Raw genomic sequence first — 22,283 nt, 5'->3', positions numbered from 1 at the left:
GAGGTTACCAAACAAATAATTATGGCTATTAAAAGAGTTGAGAGTGTTTATGATGAATTCTCGAGAATCACTCAAAACGAAACCTCCATCCATTTTGAGGTTACACAAATACTTGTTAAACTCTTAGGTGCATGCCCAGCAAGAGCAAATTCAATGAAGAGTGCTTGTGGTAGTTACTGTATAGGAAGATTTGATGCACAAACTGCCTATATGGTTTTTATAAAAGAACTCTCAAACATTTTAATTGATTGAGGAAATATCATGTTGATTAAGAGCAGATTTGTTGATTTGATCGTGCTTGGTGTCTGCACCATGCCCTTTGATCCTATTGTGTGGATAACACAACCCATATCACTAATATTTGTTGATAACACTTTAATAGTTTGGGTGTGTTTTTTTCTACATTTCTCCTTTAAATTGAGCCATCTTGAAAATATCTTGGCATCCTAATCTCATCTCCTCATGATGATTCATGAAGTATGATCCAGACATTTAAAATGTGGAAAAATTAAATGTAAATAGCTTTTACCAATATCTCTTTAATCCAAGGAGACATATTCAAAACTTTATCTAACAAAATGGAAGCAAATTGTATTAGATACCTTGTCTATACTTATCTTACTACTTATTAGCATACCCATCCTTTACTTAGATAAGATAAATTTATTAATGTCCAACAAAATACCAACAAGCAGGTCCTGAAGGGACTGTCAAAACAAAGCAAGAGACCAGGCCACAAAAGGAACACCAAACGGTGCCAAAGGAGAGACAATGAAACAACAAGAGTAAGAAACAACAACCACACAAACAACAAACGACCTAGCTGCCCCTAGCAGCTGAGAAAAAGTTCAAAACCAAAGGATGGGCCCTAGGGTGCGAAGCAGCCTTGAGCCATCTCTAAAGACCTCTGGAAGAAGAAGCGAAGGAAGAAGGTTGTTGTTGGATGAAAATTTTGTGGGGTCTCGCAAGCCTGGGGAGGACATAAGGGGAGTCAAGCGGCTTCTTGGGCCCACGGGCAAGATAGACAACCATTGATGTGATGAGATGCTCAAAGGGTTGTCTCATGGGTGATTGATGTTGAAGAGAGTGGTCTTGAAGCCTCTAAAGCATCATGGCCTCCTAAAGTTAAGTGTGAAGCATCACCAATCAATATATCTGAAGGAAGAGGAAGCGGTTGGGTCTCTCTAAACAAGCATTAGAATATCCCTCTAATCTTATAGTAGATAGGGAAGTGAAAAATGAAGTGACTTTGTTTCAAAATCCCCCATATCACAAAGTTGGCAAACCTTGTCCTCTCTAGTCAACTATTGGTTAGTTTGTATGTGGAGCCGATTAGAACCCACTCTAAAGGAGCCAAGGATTATGTGGAGTGCATGCAACCAGCTATGAGACAAGTACAAGGGTCAAATAATGATCTCATCTTGTATATCAAGAAAGTGCTTCACATAGAAAGCCATTTTTGGGCGAAGTCCCCCAATGGGGCTCACCCAAGTAGTGAGGATATACTATCTATAGATGTAAATCTTGACATGTGTGTTGAACTCTTGTCGAGATGGCAGGAGATGAGTTGGGGCATCTAAACAATACTGGAAAGGAGGAAGGCAATCAATATCAATCCCGATCGAGCCTAGAATAGTTTAGGCCTGAGCAAACCAACATCGGGCCCGATCAGAGATATCAAAGCCCACAATGGCCTCCAAAGAATGGTTGCCAAGGTAGGAGTACTTGTGTAGATCCTCCACAGAGTCAGCGAGGCACTTGAGGCATTGTAAGAACCGAACAAGGTCAAAAATAGTACCAAGTTTGAAAGTGTGGACCCCAAACTTTGAAAGTACAATATTGTGAGGTGTAGACTGCTTGCATCTGATGATGCACTAGAGAAGAGTCCAAACCCGCTCTACAGAGGCCCAGTTAGACTCCAACAGAGAATGCCCCCACACCACAAACCTGTAGAGCACCATTGGTCTAATCTAAGTATTCATAATGATCAACTTAAATGTGGTATCCTAGAAGTGATGCTGGAAACATTGTCTCTCAACAAGGGCCAAGGAGTCATACCCTTCATTGATACGAAGTTGCATAGAAGATCTCATAATTAGTGTACGATGTAGAAATCTCCACCTTCACCGCCTAAAAGAAGTGGGGGTGAGAGGTCCTGAGACAATTGAAGACCATCACCTTTTCTTCCTTGGGTTAACTATCAGTTGTCGAGAGTCGTATAAGGAAGCAAGGTCATCCAAAAGTCTTTGTAAACTCTCTAGAGAGGATGCCAAAAGGATCACATCGTCCAGATAGAAATCAAGACCTCGTGTTAGTAACACCCATCCCTCGAAAGTGAATGTGCCTCAAGAAAAGCCTCTAGATTATCAATGTCGAGCCCAAATAAGATGGGAGATAAAGGGAAACCTTGCATCAACCCAATGATGCTCCAAATGAGGGGTCAAAATGCATCTAGTAACCATCTGATAGAATCTCATAATGGCAATCAAGAGAGTCCCAAAAATACCAATATTCTAAAGTCTCTCGAAAAGTGCTCTCCTGCAAACAAAATCAAAAGCCTTGCAAAAATCCAGAAAGCAATAGTAAAATTTCGAGGAGCGAAGGCAAGCCTACTCAATCACAACCCTAAGACTCAAGATGTGGTCCATGGTCTAATAATCATGTTGGAAGCCAGCATGTCCTCTAGCCTGAAAATGTCGCTGATCCAACTCACAGGAAAGGATGTTATGCAAGACTGAAGCATATAGCTTTGAAAAAGTATGCCCAATCAAAATAATCTTGTAGGGGTTGGGATATGAAGTTAGCCCAACCGTATGAATCAAATGGATGATATGTTGTGACCAAGAGGAGGGGAATTCTATGCAAAAAACTCAGTTGAATAGATCAACAACGGACCCAAAATTGTCATGTCAAGCTTGAAGAATTTCACTTGGAACCCTTCCTCATCTATGGCCCTACTATTGTTCATAAATCTAATTACCTTGCTAATGTTGGTACAAGTGAAAATACAGGAGTGGGGGGAGGGGTGACAATGAAGGAAGATTGCCCAGGGGTATTGTAGAGAGTGGAGGTGTGTGAGACGAGGAAGTCGTGATCAAGGTAGGGGAGAGGGAGGAGTGGTGCGGGAAAAGGGAATGTCAGAAGGGTTTCAGAACTAAATGAGTGTATAACCTCCATCTTTCAAAATGAGGACTGCATTTCTTCCATGCTTTTTAATACCTAGATTCCTTACCTGCCACTACTAGAACGCGTTAAATGATAGTCCAATATTTGTACACAGAACCAACCAATATCTATCCCACCAAGCACTCTATCCTTCTTTTTCTGAGAATAAGCCATACTTTATTTCATCATCCAAGACTGAACGCATTAAAATCTTTTATGAATGATTACAAAAAATTCGTTTGAGTCAAAAGAATGATCCACTAATTCTCTAAAAGGTAAGGCTTTGAAAAATTGATGCCTCCATGTATTCTTATCAAGAGTTCCCCATGCACTGATACAATTAAAATTTCTGCAAGTCACCCATTGTCAGAAAAATATTGTGTCTCGACCACTTTTTAAGCAAAAGAACCATAGAGTTCAACTTCAGAAGATCTCATACATCAAAGCATCACAGTCAGTTGGGAGATTCAAAATAACATTTACACTAAGAATCCTCGACACTTGTCAAAGTTGAATGCAAAGACAATGCTTAACATAGGATACAAAGGATAGATTCACAGCTGCTTTTGCTATGAAGTTGCACATCAATTTACAAAGAGGAGGCCAATTTCTCCAACAAATAGTCTAATCCAAAGTGAGACTTTAAAAACAAGATTCACCAAGAAAACACAAGAATCTATCTATGCTCTTAAGTTGAAAAGAATAGCTAAGAAGACAGCTTGCCTAACATATATGATTTTAACTTTTCTTGTGGTATTTCAGTCCCAAATTCCCAATTGACCTAGCCCTAAAAATTCTGCACTGATGACAAATCATCAAAGAAGCAGCAAAAAGGGCACAAGCAGATATCCCTTAACACCATCCTTAATCCAATTGCAATCAACTCGAACCCACCAGTCAGCACATGCTGCCGAAGAGCTTCATCTGCATATGTATACAAACAAATAGGGGGTTCCAGGAAAGATCACAGATGTGTCTCTGCCATAATCATCAAAGAAGTACAACAAAATTTAAGACACTCTTAAGACAATTGCTGAAACTTCTACAAAAAGATCATTAATATGACTCAGATATAACACCTGATAGATAATATAATTTAAATGCATAATCTTATTATGATATTACATATTTATTAATATTAGAAAAATAGAAATAATCGTTATTTCTCATTTATGTTTCATAATTTATAAGACTGTTATCTCAAGGAAAAAAATCTGCATGCTTAAAAAAAATTGATGCATAAATGTTTCCTGATTTTTTTTTTTTCCCCTAAACATGATTTTCTAAACTTTCCAACGCAAAATCAATCTGTGTCAAGATCATCAATGGTTTTGGTGCAAACATTGCTTTGGAATTCTGGGTCAATTCCAGCACAGGAGCATTTGAGTAGATATGTGATCAAGTAATGGTGATAAAGAAATACAACAGTACCATTCAAATGGCTTATTTTCCAAAAAAAACATTCCTGTAAGAGGCAATGCCAAGGAACCAGTTTACCCATATCAAAACAACTACAGTATGAGATAAGTATATAAGCGATCAGTGTTTTTCTTCTAGTCAATTGCTGATATCAGAAAAGGGCGTGCAAACATTAATAGTATAAGTAGTTGAATATTTTTGACGATCTTTTCAGCACTAAAATATACAGTTTAGTGCAGTGGAAATTGAGTTAACTACCATAGATGTTATCTAACCATTTTTGCCTTCTCTCCATTGACTGAAATAACCAGAAAATCTTCAGTGTTTACTGAAACATAGGTATCTGATGGCAATAAATGATCTTTGACTGTTCAAATAAAGTTGACTGTACTTGAAATAAGCTTAATAGTATCTAGTGCTGTTGTAAACTCAGCATCCCTTCAGGTTTCAGGGACGAGGGGATGCAAGAATGTGGCTTTGTGATGGCAAAAAATTTCATAGATTTTGTAATAATCCAACTCCGATAATGCAGCAATATGATTAAGGAAATCCAATATAATGTGAAAGCTTGGAAAGAAAACAATTCTGAAATCATATCATTCTCCAAAATGCATCAGACTAGTACTCAATTTGTCTAGTATTGAATTTGCAGGAATACTACTGGACGAGATCATACACTCATACTCAGGATCTGAATGCTAAATATATTGATTATACGGACACAATACAAAATGAAATAACAATGGAACCTGGGTGTAGTCACGGGTGAGCTGGCTGTCTATACGTCTCCCGTTGGGCCTGCTCTTCAATGGATATGACTTCTGAAAGTCCCTGCACCAATGCCACTACTGTACTCATGTCTGCTGCAGGAGCCTACCATTTAAGTTGGTGTGTCTGGGTCTGCGGCCTCCTTGATCCCCTAAGGCATGCTATTTGCAGGACTTGCGGCCAGCAGTTATGCCACATCACAGCGTTCGAACCTCCACTTGGTGTGATGGATGGCAAGGTCTGTGATTACCTTCCGGTTGGTATTGAAGTCACCCGTGCTCCACACTGCTGCTACACTCCCCACGGATATCTGCTGCAACAATACTACTGCTGTCGTCCTTCAAACCGTGATCCAACTACCTCTACTCTGAATTGTGTATGTGTATACAGGGATTAACGTTGGCCACTTTGCTATCACACACTTCTCCCCTCTGCATATATCATGGATCCCTGGTCTTGCGACTTTTCCTTGCTAGTGTAAAACTGAATTCCCAAATACTCTTCACTGATAACCGATGTAAGTTTGACTGAAACAATGTACAATACTGCAATTTCCATACCTGAACCTGTGTGCAAACTTCCAAGAGAGGAAGCTGCATAACAGATCCATCAAGGAGTATTTAGTTTGCTGGAAAGATTTGCCACATGAAGATGCCACTTGGGAGGGCGAATCAATCCTGTAGTTACGTTCAGTCTCCCAAATCTACTTAAGGGGTTTTTGTTGATGTCAGTTTTGTAACACTAAATAACATATAGCGATTGAATACTTGATATGGAATATCAAACCCTCAAATCCCTCTCTTGAAAAGTAAATACTCATGAAGATGTGAGAAAAACTCCAATGTTTCTTACACCTGTGGATATTAACTCAGTTATATTAATGTGATTTGCTGGTTAATCATGTAGGCGGGCTTATGTTGTTCATTCGAGGATAACTTGGACTTTTGGTGTGATGGTGATGAATCTTGCTTTATAAAGTATATGAGCACCAAATGATGTTGATGGTGATGGTGATGGTGATGGTGATGGTGATGGAGGGGTGTGTCTGCCAATGATGCTTCTGCTAACTTCCTTCTCGATTGAACTCCAACTACTATACTACTTGTTGCCTTACTCCTACTCCTATGAATGGAAAGATTAGCAAATGTATGGGGATCAAATCTGATGAAAGCTTACCAGTGGCTCTACCTCCATAGATGCAATGATTCAAGGAAAAAATACTAGATTACCACACAAAGCTTCCTAACCAGTTGGTAGGATGCTAGTGGCCTAGTTTATAGATCCCTATCAAACATCCACTAATATCACCATACAACTATCCATCTACTCTTACTCTTAACAACTTTCTTGAAATAAAATCTACTTTAACAACTTCAAAGGAATCTAACTTTAACTATTGGAAGTAGAAACCATGCAATAACACCAAGTGTTCTTACTCACCATGCAAGTCACAACAATGATAAAGAGAAGCAATTTTGGTATTATCTTAAGCAACAATTTTCTTCAACCTTTTACAAATGAGAGCAAATGGCCTTATCTAGGGGCCAAAATTACAACCAACGGTAGAGATTAAAGGCAAAATCAACGATCCACATTAGATCCCAAAAACCCTAATTAGGGTTGCCACCCCATCGGCCAAAGAGAAGACACCACCTCATCAATGGACCAATTAAAAAATGTAAAAAAGTAGCAACCAATGAGAAGGCACCAAAATGGTAGCCAATCAGAATCAGACACCCATCCTACCCAAGAAGAAAGAAAAATTGCTACTTGGGCTTACATAAAATGATCTTCTAATATAATTCTACCCTTTTCTTTCATCTTTTTAGCCAAGGCAATGAACTTGACTATCCTGTGGTTGACTTCCTCCATGGGAGGGCAAAGCGTGTGCTTCATCTTGAGCTCAGCTGAATTCATCATGTTGCTCGCTGCTTGCAATGTCTTCTCATGATCCTTCTCATACTCTTTTGCATACCCGATAAAGGCATTGAGGGAGGCAAGGGTGCACAAATGCTTTTTCTTGATGGCAACCTTCCCCAACTCATCCAATCTTGATCCAAATTTTGCCTCATTGACGTTCTTCTATTTGATATCTTCAAAATCAAGTGCAGCCTCAACATTGCTCATCATGGTTGAAATGGAAGTATCAATGTCTGGGTTGTGTTGTGCAATCTTGTTTCGTATCTCTTCAAGTATCCTCAATCTGATGGTCAAGGCAACAAACCAAGACTCCACCCCACTCATTCCTCCTTCATCCACCAACTTGGCTCTCTCCAAATATCTCTTCTGTAGCTCGATAATGCCTGGGGAATGGCTAAGTCCTTGATTGGAAGAAAATCCTTCCACTCCCCTTCAAATGTTCTGAATTTGTCTCTAATAGCCATGAATGATCTGAATGTCAAGATAACATAAGGCAAGAAATTTTGCCCATCTTGAATTATATCATGGATCTAATCTTTGACTTCATGCAGCTGAGCCAATATCTCTTCTATGTTGCTCTTGTTGTCTTGAGGAAGGCCTGCCTGGTGCAACTATTGGATAGGCTAGCAATCTCTCCAATACTTGTTTTCGGCCTCCAACTTCACAATCCTATCGTTTGCTTTCCTCAACCTTTCCTTGATTAAAACCATGCTTTCCTGGATCTCCTCGCATTCCATGTCATCTGTGATTCTTCCCAAGTTATGCTCTACTATCTCATATTCCTGAGCTACAATCTCATCCATTGCCTTGCTAAACTTTGGTATAGCAATCTAAACTTTTCGGTGACCCTCATCATCGCTCTTGATTACCTTTTCCACCGTTTCTGCAATTTGTTTTTGTTTCTCGCTATCTTCCTTTTCCACTAACCCTTGAATATCTTCAACTGTACGGATAGTCACCACCTCGCCTATTGGCATAAGCATTTTCCCTAACCATAGTGGTGCAATGCATCTCCCCAAATCTGGATTCAGTTTGACTAGCAAAGCATCACCAACGGCCTCAGGCACCTGGCTTATTTCCTCAATATCAATTAGCCTATCCTCTTCTTCACTAGTGATTGTCATATCATCTCCATGTTGGTTCTTCGCGAGAGGAGAGTACTCTATACCGTTACTGTAACTGCTTGATTCTAAATCCGAGCTCATCTCTACCACGGTCCCTTGTCCACTTGTAGTATCCTCTTAGCCTCTAACCTCAATTATGCTCTCCCTTGACGGTGTTGCATTCCATCTCTTTGTTGGAGGTTCTTGATGTTTTTTACTTTTCTCAACCTCAAAACTTCTCTTCTTGCTCTTAACTACTCTTTGTTGTTAGCTATTGCCTGCACCTTTTTGTCCGACTAACTCTACTGGACCTTCCTCTAGTTTCATCTTCTCATAAGTAAGGCATAGCTTCCGACTTTGTAATTGCCTTAACTTCGCATTGTACCATGACTTAGTGTGTAGATCAACTGTCCTGGTAACTGCCTCTAAGGAAGGATCCTCATGATCATCCCAATCCATTGGACTCAACTCCATTCCATCCACTATATCATAATCTTCCCTTAGAACATTTTCATCATCTTCTAGTTGATCAAGAATATCAAGGCCTCTCCATCTGATTGCGCTTATCATGTTCACTAACAACCTTGAGAGAGCTAGATTCCTCACATGAAAGTCATCTTGTGCATTGGCCCAAAAATCTCCTATAGTAGGAATATGTTTGAATGCATTTTCGTGAGATGCCTTGATAAGACCATTAGGATTGAATCCTTGTCTTGATCTATACCATCCTAGATGATACCATTCTGACTCTTTCTTCGTAGCTGCAAAGGTGAAAGGATTGGGGCAAGTATCATTGCCTATTCGAAATGAGAAGGTAATCCCTATCTCACCTTTAAGTTTCATCATCTTGTTATAATGCTCAAGTTGCCTAGCCAACTCCATCAAAACTACCTTGTTAGGTGGGTACCTTGGAAATCTCTTGGGACAAACTGTACTTCCTACTACTCTAATATATGTGAATTGCAAAAATTGGATGAACGAACTCCCATACTTCTTAATTTTTGCTTCTGCTTCCGATGAGAGCCTTCTAGCAGGTGTCCCTTGCAATATCCTTATCATCTTCATGGAAAAGGTGTCATAAAACATCATATAATCTTTGGTGTTGTGCAAATGAAGCTGTGGATAGCACTCATGCACCAAACATTGCACCGGCCCATTGCCAATTACTCCTAAGACCTTAAGTCCACGATTTTCATATAGTCTCACAATCAAATAGAAAAGATAGGATCCCATATAGAATTGCTTTTCATTTTGCACTGTCCTAAGTTGCAACTCTAATTTTCACTTATGATTCTAACCCAATCAAATTTTCTCTTTCCATTTTCAATTTCATCAATAAAGGAGTACATCTAGTTCTCGAATTGCATACCTTGAGCCACACCCATGATTTGGTTGAGAAGCACAATAAGATCGTCGTATTCTGATTTGAAATCAGATTTGGTGAGCTTTGACGACCTAGTAACTCCCTTCTTGCCTTCATGTAACCAATTTTGCTTTAGATGAATGAAGTAAGCCTCCTAATTATCCTGAAATAACTTGGCCACCTGATCCATCATTACCACTGTCATGCTTTTATACTGTGGAATATTAAATACTTCTTCGACCACTTGTCTGCCGATGTTGGCTAACACTCTCTTCCCTTCATCAAAAATGGACTTGGTAACAATATCAAACCGGGATGCACACTCCATTACCAATTTTGGACAACGCAAGGTAGGAGGGAAAGCCGCCACATGTACAATTTCGCTCTTGTAGATCTTCTTCGCCATGGGAGATTGTCCTTCCTTCAATCTGTCTTTCAACTGTATCATGTTCACTGTGCCAATATTGGTATCACTTATTCACCTCACTTTTGAGAAGAAAGTGGTCTTAGGCATCATGTCTTTTTTGTCTTTTTTGGTATTCGTTCCCTTTGAGTTCTTGCTTGCACTAACATCTACCATTCTAAACACTTATTTCTGCCCCTTCATTCTAAATGATATGGACTACACTTATCAATCTCCAACCTTCTTTCTATTGATGGAATCTAGCTTATTTCTGCCTCTCCAAGTCCTCTCTTCTACACTTATCAATCTCCAACCTTCTTTCCTAGGGATGGGACTACCACTTATTTCTGCTTCTTTGTTACCTTAGGATGGACTAACACTTATATCTCCCAACTTTAATCCTAGGGTGGTATAGCTAATTTCTACCTCTCCAAGTGTCCTATCATGAAATCTACACTTATATCTCCCAACTTCAACCTATCAATGGAATGATGAAGTGGTGGATGATGAGTGCAAAAAGAAAATAAGGGAAACAAACCAAGCAAAAACAAGGAATAGTATCCGCCTTTAAAACCAATCTTCACCTCTAAAAATGAAAAGAATATTACCTTAAATCTGCTTTTACCAATAATCAAGCCCTCTTCAAGTTCAGATCAGATCTCGAAAATTTCAAGCCTCCTTGCAAATAATGATGCCCTAGCAAAAATCAGAATTTGGACTTCTTTGAAATCGTCCACATTTTCAAAAAATCAGACCTTAAATCACAAGGTCCTCTTCACCAAATAAAATTGCCAAATTTTGGAAGGAGAAAATTGCAACCAAAGATGGAGAAATCATACTTCAAAAAATTGCCCAAGCTGAAAAAAAACAGATCTGCACCAAAAATCGCCCTAAGGCAGAAATTCGCCCAAGCAAGAAGGAGAAAAATGCCACCATAAAGGAAAAGTCTGCCCCAAAAATCGCCCAAGCTGAAATTCGCCTTCCTTTGAAGAAAATCGGATACCCAAGGAGGAGGAAAAAACCAGTTTCCCTTCCACATCAAGTGGGGGAAATCTAATTTAAGGCACTACATGTTGACCAATCACCTTCTTGAGGCAAGACATGTGAAAAACATTATGGATTCTACTGTCATCTGGCAAGTCCAGCTCATAAGCAACCTCTCCAACCCTCTTGGTAACCCGATAGGGACCATAAAATCTAGACTGAAGCTTTTCGGATCCACTCTTCTTCAAAGAGCTTTGTCTGCAAGGTTGGAGATGAAGGTAAACCATGTTACCTAACTCAAAACTTCGCTCTGTTCAGCGGTGATCAGCGCACATCTTTTGCTGATTCTGAGCCTGTAGGATGTTCTCTAGAAGAAATCTGAGAATGTCCTATTGATCCTATATCCAATCTCCAACTAGCAATGCTCTGTAGTCCTGTAAGGCCATGTCTACAAACGATAGTGGTTCGTTGCCATAGAGAGCTCGAAACAATGTCATCCAGATGAACATGTAGTGGGAGTTATAGCAGTACTCCACTAAATATAACCATTTAACCCAAGCTCTTTGTTGCCCTGCTACATAGTTCCGGAGATAACCCTCCACCCATTTATTTACTATCTTAGTTTGCCCGTCCGTTTGTGGGTGGTAACTCGTGCTGGGTGTCAATTCCATACTTGCCAATCTAAATAATTTCTGCCAAAAAGTGCTAAGAAATTTGCTATCCCTGCTGCTCACAATGGTCTGAGGTCGACCATGTCGACGAAAAACCTCTCAAAAAAATAACTCAGCTACTTAAGAGGTTGACCAATCTGCCGCTATAGCATAGAAATGAGAAAATTTAGCCAATTTGTCCACAACCACAAAAATGGAATCTCTATCCTGGACTCTCGGCAATCCTATAATGAAGTCCACGGAGATACTCTCCCATTTGTGCTGGAATAGGGAGAGGCTGTAATAATCCGGCTGAGAACTCGTGCTCTAACTTGTTCTGCTGACAAGTGGCATTCTCTAACATGCTGAAGGACATCATCCTTGAGGCCCTTCCATGAAAACCTTTCTCTGACTTACCTATAGGTTTTGAAGAAACCTGGGTGTCCGTTGATGGTGCATCATGAAGAGTATCCATAATTTTTACCTTGAGCTTAGACTCTGGCACAAGGTAGATCCTATCCTTATAAAAAATTATATCATCAATTACCTTGTACCTGTTGTCCTGGAGCTGCCCATCCATGATCTAACAAGCTTGAGCATTCTTAAAATACTCAACCAGTAATTGGGACTTCCAGATTGGACGATATCTTTGAAATGGCACAACACTCTACTACTGAAGGTCTTCTGGAAAGCGCATCAACAACTATATTGTTCTTACCCTTGGCATACTTGATATCAAAATCATAGGCCTAAATCTTGTTGACCCACTTTTGTTGTCTTTAATTGAGATCGTTTTGTTCTAAAAAAATATCGCAAACTGTTGTGATCTATCTTAACCGTGAATTTGTCACCCACCAAGTACTGTCTAAACTTTGTTAAGGCGTGCATAATAGCTAGCATCTCCTTGTCATAGGTGGAATACAATCTCTCATTGTCCTTGAGCTTTCATCTCTCATATGCTATCGGGTGCCTGTCTTGCATCAGAACTGTGCCAATTCCATTCCTCGAAGCATCACAATCTAAGACAAAAGGGAGAGAGAAGTCAGGAAGTGCCAGGGCAAGGCATGTGCTCATCACTTTCTTGAGCCTATCAAAGAATACTCGTCCACCTGAATGCCCCTTTCCATGTGAGATCGGTGAGGGGAGCTGCTGTTTGAGAGAAGCCTCTAGCAAACCTCCTGTAATAAGAGCAAAGATCAAGGAAACCACTCAAAATTGATACATTCCTCGAAGGTGGCCAATCTAGGATTGCTTGTATCTTTTCCTGGTGTACCTTAACCCCATCTACACCAATCACGTGTCCAAGGTAAAGAATCTCAATCAATCCGTACTCACACTTTGATTCCTTTGCAAACAATGAATGTTGCTACATAATGCTAAGTATCTTGTCTAGGTGGTGTAAATGCTCCTCCCAAGTCTTGCTAAAAACCAAGATATCATCAAAGAACACCAACATGCTCTTGTGCAACTGCTTTTTTAAAATATGGTTCATATAAGACTAAAATGTGGACGGCATATTGGTGAGCCCAAATGGCATAACCAAAAACTCATAGTGTTCATAGTGGCATTTGAAAGTTGTCTTATGCATGTCCTCATGAACACGTATTTGATGGTATCCAAATTGAACATCTATCTTCAAGAAATAGACTATCCCATGTAGTTCATCTAATAACTCATCAATGCGAGGAACAGGGTACCTATTCTTAATGGTCCTCTTGTTGAGAGCACGGTAATCAATACACATGTGAAGAGTACCATCCTTCTTCACCAAAACTACCGAAGAAGCAAAAGGGTTGAAGTTGGGTTTGATATGTCCCATGTCTAAAAGTTCCTTGATCGTCCTTTCTATTTGCTCTTTATAGTGGCTAGGGTGACGATAAGGAACGGTAATGATAGGTTTGGCGCCCTCCTATAACTCAATGATATACTCAAACCCTCTATCTGGGGGAATACCCGGGGGTATGTCTTCAAAAACCCTCTTGTGCTTATCAAGCACTGGCTGAATGTCATAGTGAAACTGTTATCCTGAACCTAATGTATGCTTAGAGGAGATGAAACAGTGTGCTGCCCACTCAGTGTCATCATGCCTCATAATAGCCTCCATCCTCGTGCTGAAATCACTCTGGGTTCACCCTCTGGCATGGCCTTGTGAATCACCTGTCAGCCATCCTATGAGAATTCTAACTACATCTTACCATGATCAACTGTGCACATGCCGACAGTTTGTAACCATTGCCTACCCAACATGGCGTCTAACCCATCCAAGTCAACAACATAAAAATCTGCCTCTGGAAGATAGTTATCAAAGTGAATCAAAAGCCTGGCACTTTTCCTGTGCACCTTAATCTATCACCTCCTACTACCCTAACTTTGAACTCAGGTATATCATCAATTTGTAATTTTGTAACCTTCTCTTTGATACCCAGTGTGTGCTTATGAAATTATATGATGCACTTGTATCTAAAAGGCACACAATACGCTGCCCTCTAACTATGCCCTCCAAACGAAAGGGGTGACCAGTGGGATCACTAGAAAGGGACGCTATGATAGGGAACTATCCAAGAGTGGATTTCTTCTTCCTCTCTTTAGGAGGTTGCTCCTCACTTCCTTCCTCATTGCTGTCATCAACATCGCTGCCTCCCTACTGCTCATCCTCCTCTTCTGAAAGAACCTTGACATAATGTATTTTACCCTTGCCAAGGCATCTGTGATCTGGTGTCCACAGCTCTCTACAGGTGAAGCATAGCTTCTTCCTCCTCAATTCATTTTTTGTGTCTCAAAGTCCAGCTTGGAGGGGGGGAGTCTTATGTTGATTCTTGTTCTTCTGAATCCAAGTAGACTCCTTATAAGGTTTCTTAAGAGGCTATAGTATCGAAGAAGGTGAATCTAGATCATGCGAGATCTTAATAGCATCATCCAAGGTGTCTGGTTTAAGGACCTTGACCAAACCTCTAAATATGTCTTGTAAGCCCTCTGTGAATAGCATTACCTTATGTTGTTCTGTCATATTTGGAACCATAACCGAGATCCACTGAAGCTCATCAATGAAGTCATTGAAAGATCCACACTATCACAATTGCACCAAATCCCTGTAGTAGACCTCAATGTCCTTGTCAAAACGAGTGATCAGCTTAGAGTTGAAAGTCTCGTAAGATGTAATGAGACCATGATCTTGGGCGACTAGTCCATGAGCCACCAATCATATGTTGCTCCCTCTAAATGCATCATAGCAAATCTAATAGCTTCAATTCCTGACATGGGTTTGAGTGTCAGGAACGTGTCTAACTTGTGAATCCAAGCCCTAGCAGACGTCTTACTGCTGCCATCAAAATTGGGGAAAGATAACTTGTTCATGGCGTGCTTCAAGTCTTTATTCTGTGCCCTAGGCCTCCTGTCCTATTGTGTCCTCTTCGACTCCCTTTTTTGATTCATGTATTGAATAAAGGTCAAATTTTACTTAATCGGATCAGCGAACAAATCCCATTCATCGTACATAGCCATAACATCATCTGGAAGTAAGCCTGCTATCACAGGTTGGGCTACCTCTTCCTTGGCATTGTTCTTAACAAAAATTGGGCATCAATGGCCTGTCATTATTTTGTGTGGGGGTCCTAGTAGTTCGAGGTGACCTTGCCACACTACCACCTCCACTGCGATGACTTGGTGCTCTCCTGTGTATCGGAGGTAGCTGCTGCATAGTACTTGTAAGTTGCTGAAGTGTAGTACCCATACTATTTTGTCCATCTCTAATAGCGCACAAGGTTTCCCTCACTTCCTGTTCCTGTTCATTAGCATTGTGAGCCATTTGAGTGACCTGCACCTGTTCAACCTCTATGCTTGTCTCAAAGATTAGGTCCTCATCAACTATGCAATTGTCCTCAATATCAATCTGGTCTAAAGATTCCACATGTTCAGGTCAGTTGTGACTAAAATTATATGGCTCCCTATTCATGCCTATCTGACATTTTTCTTGTTTTAACCAGCCTGTAATTCCAATAGTTTACCCAAAAGTTGTCAAGTCTTGTGGCTCTAATACCACTATAATAATCTGACTCCGATAATGCAGCAATATGATTAAGGAAATCCAATATAATGTGAAATCTTGGAAAGAAAACAATTCTGAAATCATATCATTCTCCAAAATGCATCAGACCTAGCACTCGATCTGTCTACTATTGAATTTGCAGGAATACTACTAGATGAGATCATACACTCATACTCAGGGTCTGAATGTTAAATTTATTGATTATATGAACACAATACAAAATGAAATAGCAATGGAACCTGGGTGTAGCTGCGGGTGGGTTGTCTATATATCTCCTGTTGGGCCTCCTCTTCAATGGATATGACTTCTGAAAGTATTAGCACCAATGTCACTCCTATACTCACGTCTACTGCTGGAGCCTACCATTTAAGTTGGCGTGTTTGGGTCTGCGACCTCCTTGATCCCCTATGGCAGGCTCAAACTTACACCGATATTTGCAGGACTTGCGGCCAACAATTATGCCACAAGAATGCCCCACTAGCTATCTATTATCACAGCATTTGAACCTCCCAGCTTGGTGTGACGAATGGAAAGGTCTGTGATTACCTTCCAATTGGTATTGAAGTCACCCATGCTCCACACTACCGCTACACTCCCCACAGATATCTACCACAACAATACTACTATTGTCTTCCTTCAAACTGTGATCCGACTACCTCTATTCTACATTGTGTATGTGTATACAAGGATTAACATTGGCCAATCTGCTATCACACACTTCTCCCCTCTTCATATATCGTGGATTCCTAGTCTTGCGACTTTTCCTTGCTAGTGTAAAACTGAATTCCCAAATACTCTTCACTACTAACCGATGTGAGTTTGACTAAAACAATGTACTATATTGCAATTTCCATACCTGAACTTGTGTGCAAACTTCGAAGAGATACTAGGACTACGTCCAATCTCCCAAATCTTCTTAAGGGGTTTCATCCTTTAGAAAGCCAATCACATTTAAGCAACCAATTTCATCTTCAATATGTTGATATATTTTCATGGTGTCAATCCCAAGGAAGCTCATTACTTTTATAACCTTGATATGAGGGGAAGTACAAACAACTAGGGAATGTGGGATAAAAACCATTTTCATCTTTTATTCACTTAAGGTACTTTTGTTATAAAATGACTTTAAGTCATAAAGTAACCTTATAATCCACTTTATAAAATAAAGTGACTTAACTACAGAAAAGCTCTTCAACTTAAATAATTCCCCAACAAACCACAAACTCCTGTGACTGGCTAGCATCCTCAAGATTAATGTCGTTAGCCTAAGATGGACCAACAATGCGCCAGTAAGGCCTAGCACGGAGAAGGAGACATTACAGATTTTGTGGAGAACTATTAAAAATTAGCATTTGAACAAAAAGCAACTCACTTTTTATTTAGCAATATTGTAATACCAATGAACCGTTTCAAATTCTGCGGCCTCTATTTAATCTCTGTCTCTTTCCCAATTTATTGAACAACTCAACAATAGGACCGCTGCTCCTTTCCCTTGCCATTAGAATCAAGAACATTAACTTTTCTTTGACCTGCCTGCTCCAACAATCCTAATGCTAATCTATTCAACCTTTTGCACATGGGTTTGCAAGGAACCCATAAGCTCATCCATGGAATTTCTATGGCTGCAACTAGTGGGTCAAAGTTCGATCAAAAACTCCTTGAAAATTATAGCATTATACATTATTGAAACACCGAATTTCCATCCAAAATCTAGATATCAAACATTTTACATTTGAAGTTTCTGCTTTCTTGCTATACTCTTCCTTATTTTGCATTATTATAAAACAAAACAAACCTTCCACGTTGCATTTTAAAAGAATTTAAAATATTTACTATGTATGTGAGAAGTTCTACTTTAATTGGAATGCACTGGAAAAAAGATGTAAAGCGCAAGAGGCAATTCAAAATTCTAATTGAGCATATTTAGTGTAAAAGAATATGAATCTTGGAGGGAATTTAACTTCACATAAAATCAAATCCATGTTTATCCATAAGGAAACTGTCAGCTTACCAACGCCAGATCCCAATTCAATTATAGAACACCCACTAAGAAAATCTGAGTTCTGTGCAAGATGATAATTCAGCAGCTCTGCTCCTGGCCATACTAACTGTCCAGTAAGATCATAATCCGCTGCCCATACAAAGATACTGTAATTAATAAATGTGAAAAAAACAGACAATTGACAATTAAGCAACAAATCATCGCACAGAAAGTTTTCTTGGAATATAAATGCAAGAATGAAGAGTCCATTTAATTTTAATTACAGCAAATTAAGCGAATTTTATTGATGATTGAATCTAAAAACATTATGTGATGTCCCCGATTCAGGCCCTAAAGTTATACAATTTGAATTAGTTTTGATTAAAAAATTTAAACTTATTTCCTAAGTTACCGATTTGGGTGCAGATATGAGTTTGGGTACGAGAATCCAATACACAGATGCGTGAACTTCTTTGGGGGGTGGGGGGGGTGTTGGGTGTGTCTATATATATATATATATATATATATATATATATATATATATATATATATATATATATATATATATATATATATATATATATATATATATATATATATATCTGTGTGTGTGTATGTGTGCAGGATATATTCAGAGTTAAATCATTTAATAGTATGATACAACATTACTATCTGATGAAGATAAATATTAAATGCCAAATCTATGTTAGACGGCATAAGAATGATTTGCTAAGGAAAATCTACGTTAGACAGCATAAGAGAATTTGCTAAAAAGGAAGGATTCAAATTAAGGAGATACATATTGATTTATAACTAAACCGATTTCTTTTATGAACAGTTATAAGAAGTAATGGTTCCAGTAATCAAACAATTAGAGACATACATTGATGTTAAATTCGAAAAGCAATGAATGTGAAGGATTTCAATTATATATAACACTCTGAAAATTAATGCAGAGATAATATAAAAGTACCACAGGTAGATAACAAGCGCAGGCATAATTCCAATATTTGGTGACTAGGCATAATACAACCAATTAATATGATGTGATCATCTTCAAGCATAAATAGCATTGCCTATGGACAAAATTAAAAAAGGTGATTTGTGTATCCCCAATAATATTGAAGTCAAATATTAAAAACAGGTCAGCAACAATACTGTATGTGATAGTCGATAGGAACATCAGCAGTATTACGAAGACCAAGTTTGTGTGATTTGGGCTAGAAAATCTAAGGGTATCTCACAGGGAGCATTACAGCTCCTTGTGGATGTGCTTGGATGCACACCCACAAGGAGCTTTTATGCTCCCTGTGAGCTTCCCAATGCATCTGCCTCTGAATGCATATGCCTCCGCATCCAAGCACTGGGCAAGAGAATCCAGTAGCTAAGCTTATTCCTAAAGGAAACAATTCAATACAACTAGTAATGTATAACCAATTCATATAATATACAAACAACAATATCAGCATTAATACCTATTGAGATTAATAAGAGAAAAGGTGCATAGCTCTGATTTCCAATGGCTCAATTAAAGATGGACATATGGGACCCCACCAATCATATTGAAACTCTATGGTAAGAACTCTCACAATGCCAATGACAAGTCATGCAAGTACTCATCGATAGTATTCAATTATTTTTTGTGATTAGCATAATGAAGATGACCAATAAAGATGAATCAACCAATTATGGATTGGTTAATAGGGATTACAGAGGAAGTCAAACAATCAAAACACGACTACTATCTGTGGATATGTATGAAGAATAAAAAGGTGGAGAAAGGGGTGTTATGTATGAAGCCTGGAAATAATGGTAAACTGCAATTAAAAAAGTATGCATAATGAACATCATCTGAGACAAACGAAATCCAGTAACTTAAATATAGAAACGTATACAATGGTTGTTGAAAATCAACCAATCTTAATTCTGCATCATGGAGTAATAGCCTATCATAGAGATATGGGAGGATATATGATACTGACTATTGAAGAATGACATCAATGCAGAAGAATGATACGACAAAGTAAGTAATCAACAACTTCATATGCATCACCAAGAAAAGAACTTAGAAAAATGATAATTATATTTCATAAGAATGTCAGTCATATACTGATGATGTTGTAATGTCCCCATTTTTGCAAGCATCAGAGTTTGTTTGGATTAGGCAACATTGGCCCTTGAAGGCTTAAGTCAAATGGTTAGAGGGTTCCCGATTGGCAGAACAGAAGACTCTTTCCCTTCTGGAGTACAGAAGTGTTCAGGATCACTCTTTGTTTGGTTCAGTTTGGTACACTTACTATTTATAGTAAGTCATTTATCCATCATTTCTATATTTGCCAAGGCAGCTGGACAGGCCTTAGTTGCAGTGATGACCTTTGGCCCCTTTGCTTTGATCAAGTGTTCAGGGATTTACTAATTATAGTAAATCAAAGGTTAATAGAGATTGGCCCTTACAATTTTCAGTAAGGTACCCTTGGTTAGCAGTGAATGCAGTGAGCTACCTCCTAGTGAAGTCAAAATTGATTTGCGACAATTATTGATGGAGTTACAACATAATAATTATTTTACATTAAAATAGTTTAAAACTGGTACCATATTTTAACCGCTTCAAAGAGTTCAGTCTATTATAAATCTTATGACTCTATTCTTTACATCATTTACATGCTTGAAAAAACTTGTAACAGACTTATAGACACTTTAATCGGGGCATCAATTACATTGTATGCACTATTATCATTGAATACAAAAAATAAGTTTTAGTACCAAAAAGATCCTGGACAAAATTAAATTATCAGCACCACTGAGAATCATTGAAATTGTTTTGTTCATAGTCATACTGTTCACCAACAGCCCTATTAACAGTGGAATCAGTTGTATCAATCCTATGACCAAAGGCTGCATAGGATCCATTAGGAAGAGCCTTAGTCCTTGTGTTGTCCTACTGTTCTAGTACCAAAGAAAGGAGGTAAATGGAGGTTTTGCACAGACTCAAGGGCCATCAACAAGATAACAATCAGGTACATATTCCTTATGCCTAGAATAGAGGACTTGATGGATTATTTGAGGTGGACGGGGGAGGGGAGGCTTGTTATTTTTCAAAAAATGATCTAAAAAGTGGATACTGTCAAATAAGGATTAGGGAGGGGGATGAGGGAAAAATGGCCTTCAAAACAAATGAAGGGTTATATGAGTGGATGGTTATGCCATTTGGCTTGAGAAATGCCCCTAGCACTTTCAAGAGACTAGTGAATGAAGTGCTAAAGCCATTCATAGGGAAATTTGTGGATATGATATCCTCGTCTTTAGTAAAACCAGGAAGGAACACCTAAAGCATTTGGAATTGGTGTTAAGGGAACTACATGAGGATAAGTTGCTCACTAACTTGGAAAAGTGTGAATTCTTGAAGCAGAAACTGGTCTACTTGGCTTTTGTAATTTAAAAAGGAAGTCCTAAGATGGATCCAGCCAAGGTGGAAGCTATATTGAGTTGGCCCGCTCCTAAAAGCATGGGGGAAGTTAGGAGTTTTCATTGTCTGTCCATATTTTAAAGGAAATTCATTAGGAATTTCAGTCAGGTATGTGCTCCAATGTTAAACACCATAAAGGGGGGACAATGGTGCAGATTTGCATGGACAGAGGCTGCAGACAAGGCTTTTGAAACATTTAAGGTAATGGTTGCTCAACAACCTGTTCTTGTTAGCCAGATTTCAATAAACTCTTTACTATTGAGTGTGATGCAAATAATGTGGGTATAGAGGTTAGGCTAAGTCAGGAATGGAGAGCAGTAGCATTCTTTAGTGAAAGATTAAATAAGGCTAAGAGGAAGTACTCATCCTATGTCTTGGAGTTAATTGCTTTGGTCCAATCCCTTAAGAAATGGAGACGTTATCTCCTTCCAAAAGAATTCATTGTGTATACGGATAATCAGGCTTTAAGTTTCTTAAACAGTCAGGAGAAGTTAAGCCATAGACAAATGAAGTGGGTGGAGTCCATACAAGCTTATACCTTTACATTCAAGCACAAAATGGGAGTGAGCAAAAAAGTGGCAAATGCCTTGAGTAGGAGGGTGATGACAGTCCAAGAAATCCAATTGCAGAGTGTCAGGGTAGAATCCTTTAAGTCCATGTATGAAGCGGGTGAGGACTTCCGTGACATCTACAAGGTATGTACTAAGTTGACAAATTCATGTAATGTGGAGTATTCAAGGTTTTTGGTCCATGAGCGTTTGTTACTTAAAGGGAGTCAGTTATTTGTTCGATGATGTTCAATGAAAGATAACATCATTAAGGAGTAAAATTGTGGAAGCCTAGGTGGTCACATTGGGTTGGATAAGACTCTTCAGCAAGTAAGGAGATACTACTTTTGGCCTAAGATGCAGACAAATGTCAGAAAGTATGTGGAGCCTTGTGTGGTTTGTCAAAGAGGGAAGGGGACAACCACTAATGCAGGATTATACCAACCACTGCCTATTCCCACCAGACCA

At 39.0% G+C, this 22,283-nt stretch overlaps 1 protein-coding gene across 1 annotated transcript in view; it reads right to left on the bottom strand.

The window, feature by feature from the left end:
* Positions 1-22,283, bottom strand: part of LOC149534098 (Putative methyltransferase family protein) — a 114,809-nt gene that overhangs the window by 44,690 nt on the left and 47,836 nt on the right. The window contains exon 3 of the mRNA XM_089804599.1: positions 17,832-17,951. Within this exon, the coding sequence (XP_089660725.1) occupies positions 17,832-17,951 (120 nt within the window). The remainder of the gene's footprint in view (positions 1-17,831; positions 17,952-22,283) is intronic.

The sequence above is a fragment of the Cupressus sempervirens genome, chromosome 10 (genome assembly GCF_028749045.1).
Source record: "Cupressus sempervirens isolate cs-2001-9-10 chromosome 10, ASM2874904v1, whole genome shotgun sequence".
In the NCBI taxonomy this organism is placed as follows: domain Eukaryota; kingdom Viridiplantae; phylum Streptophyta; class Pinopsida; order Cupressales; family Cupressaceae; genus Cupressus; species Cupressus sempervirens.
This window is presented reverse-complemented; position numbering and strand designations above follow the sequence as displayed.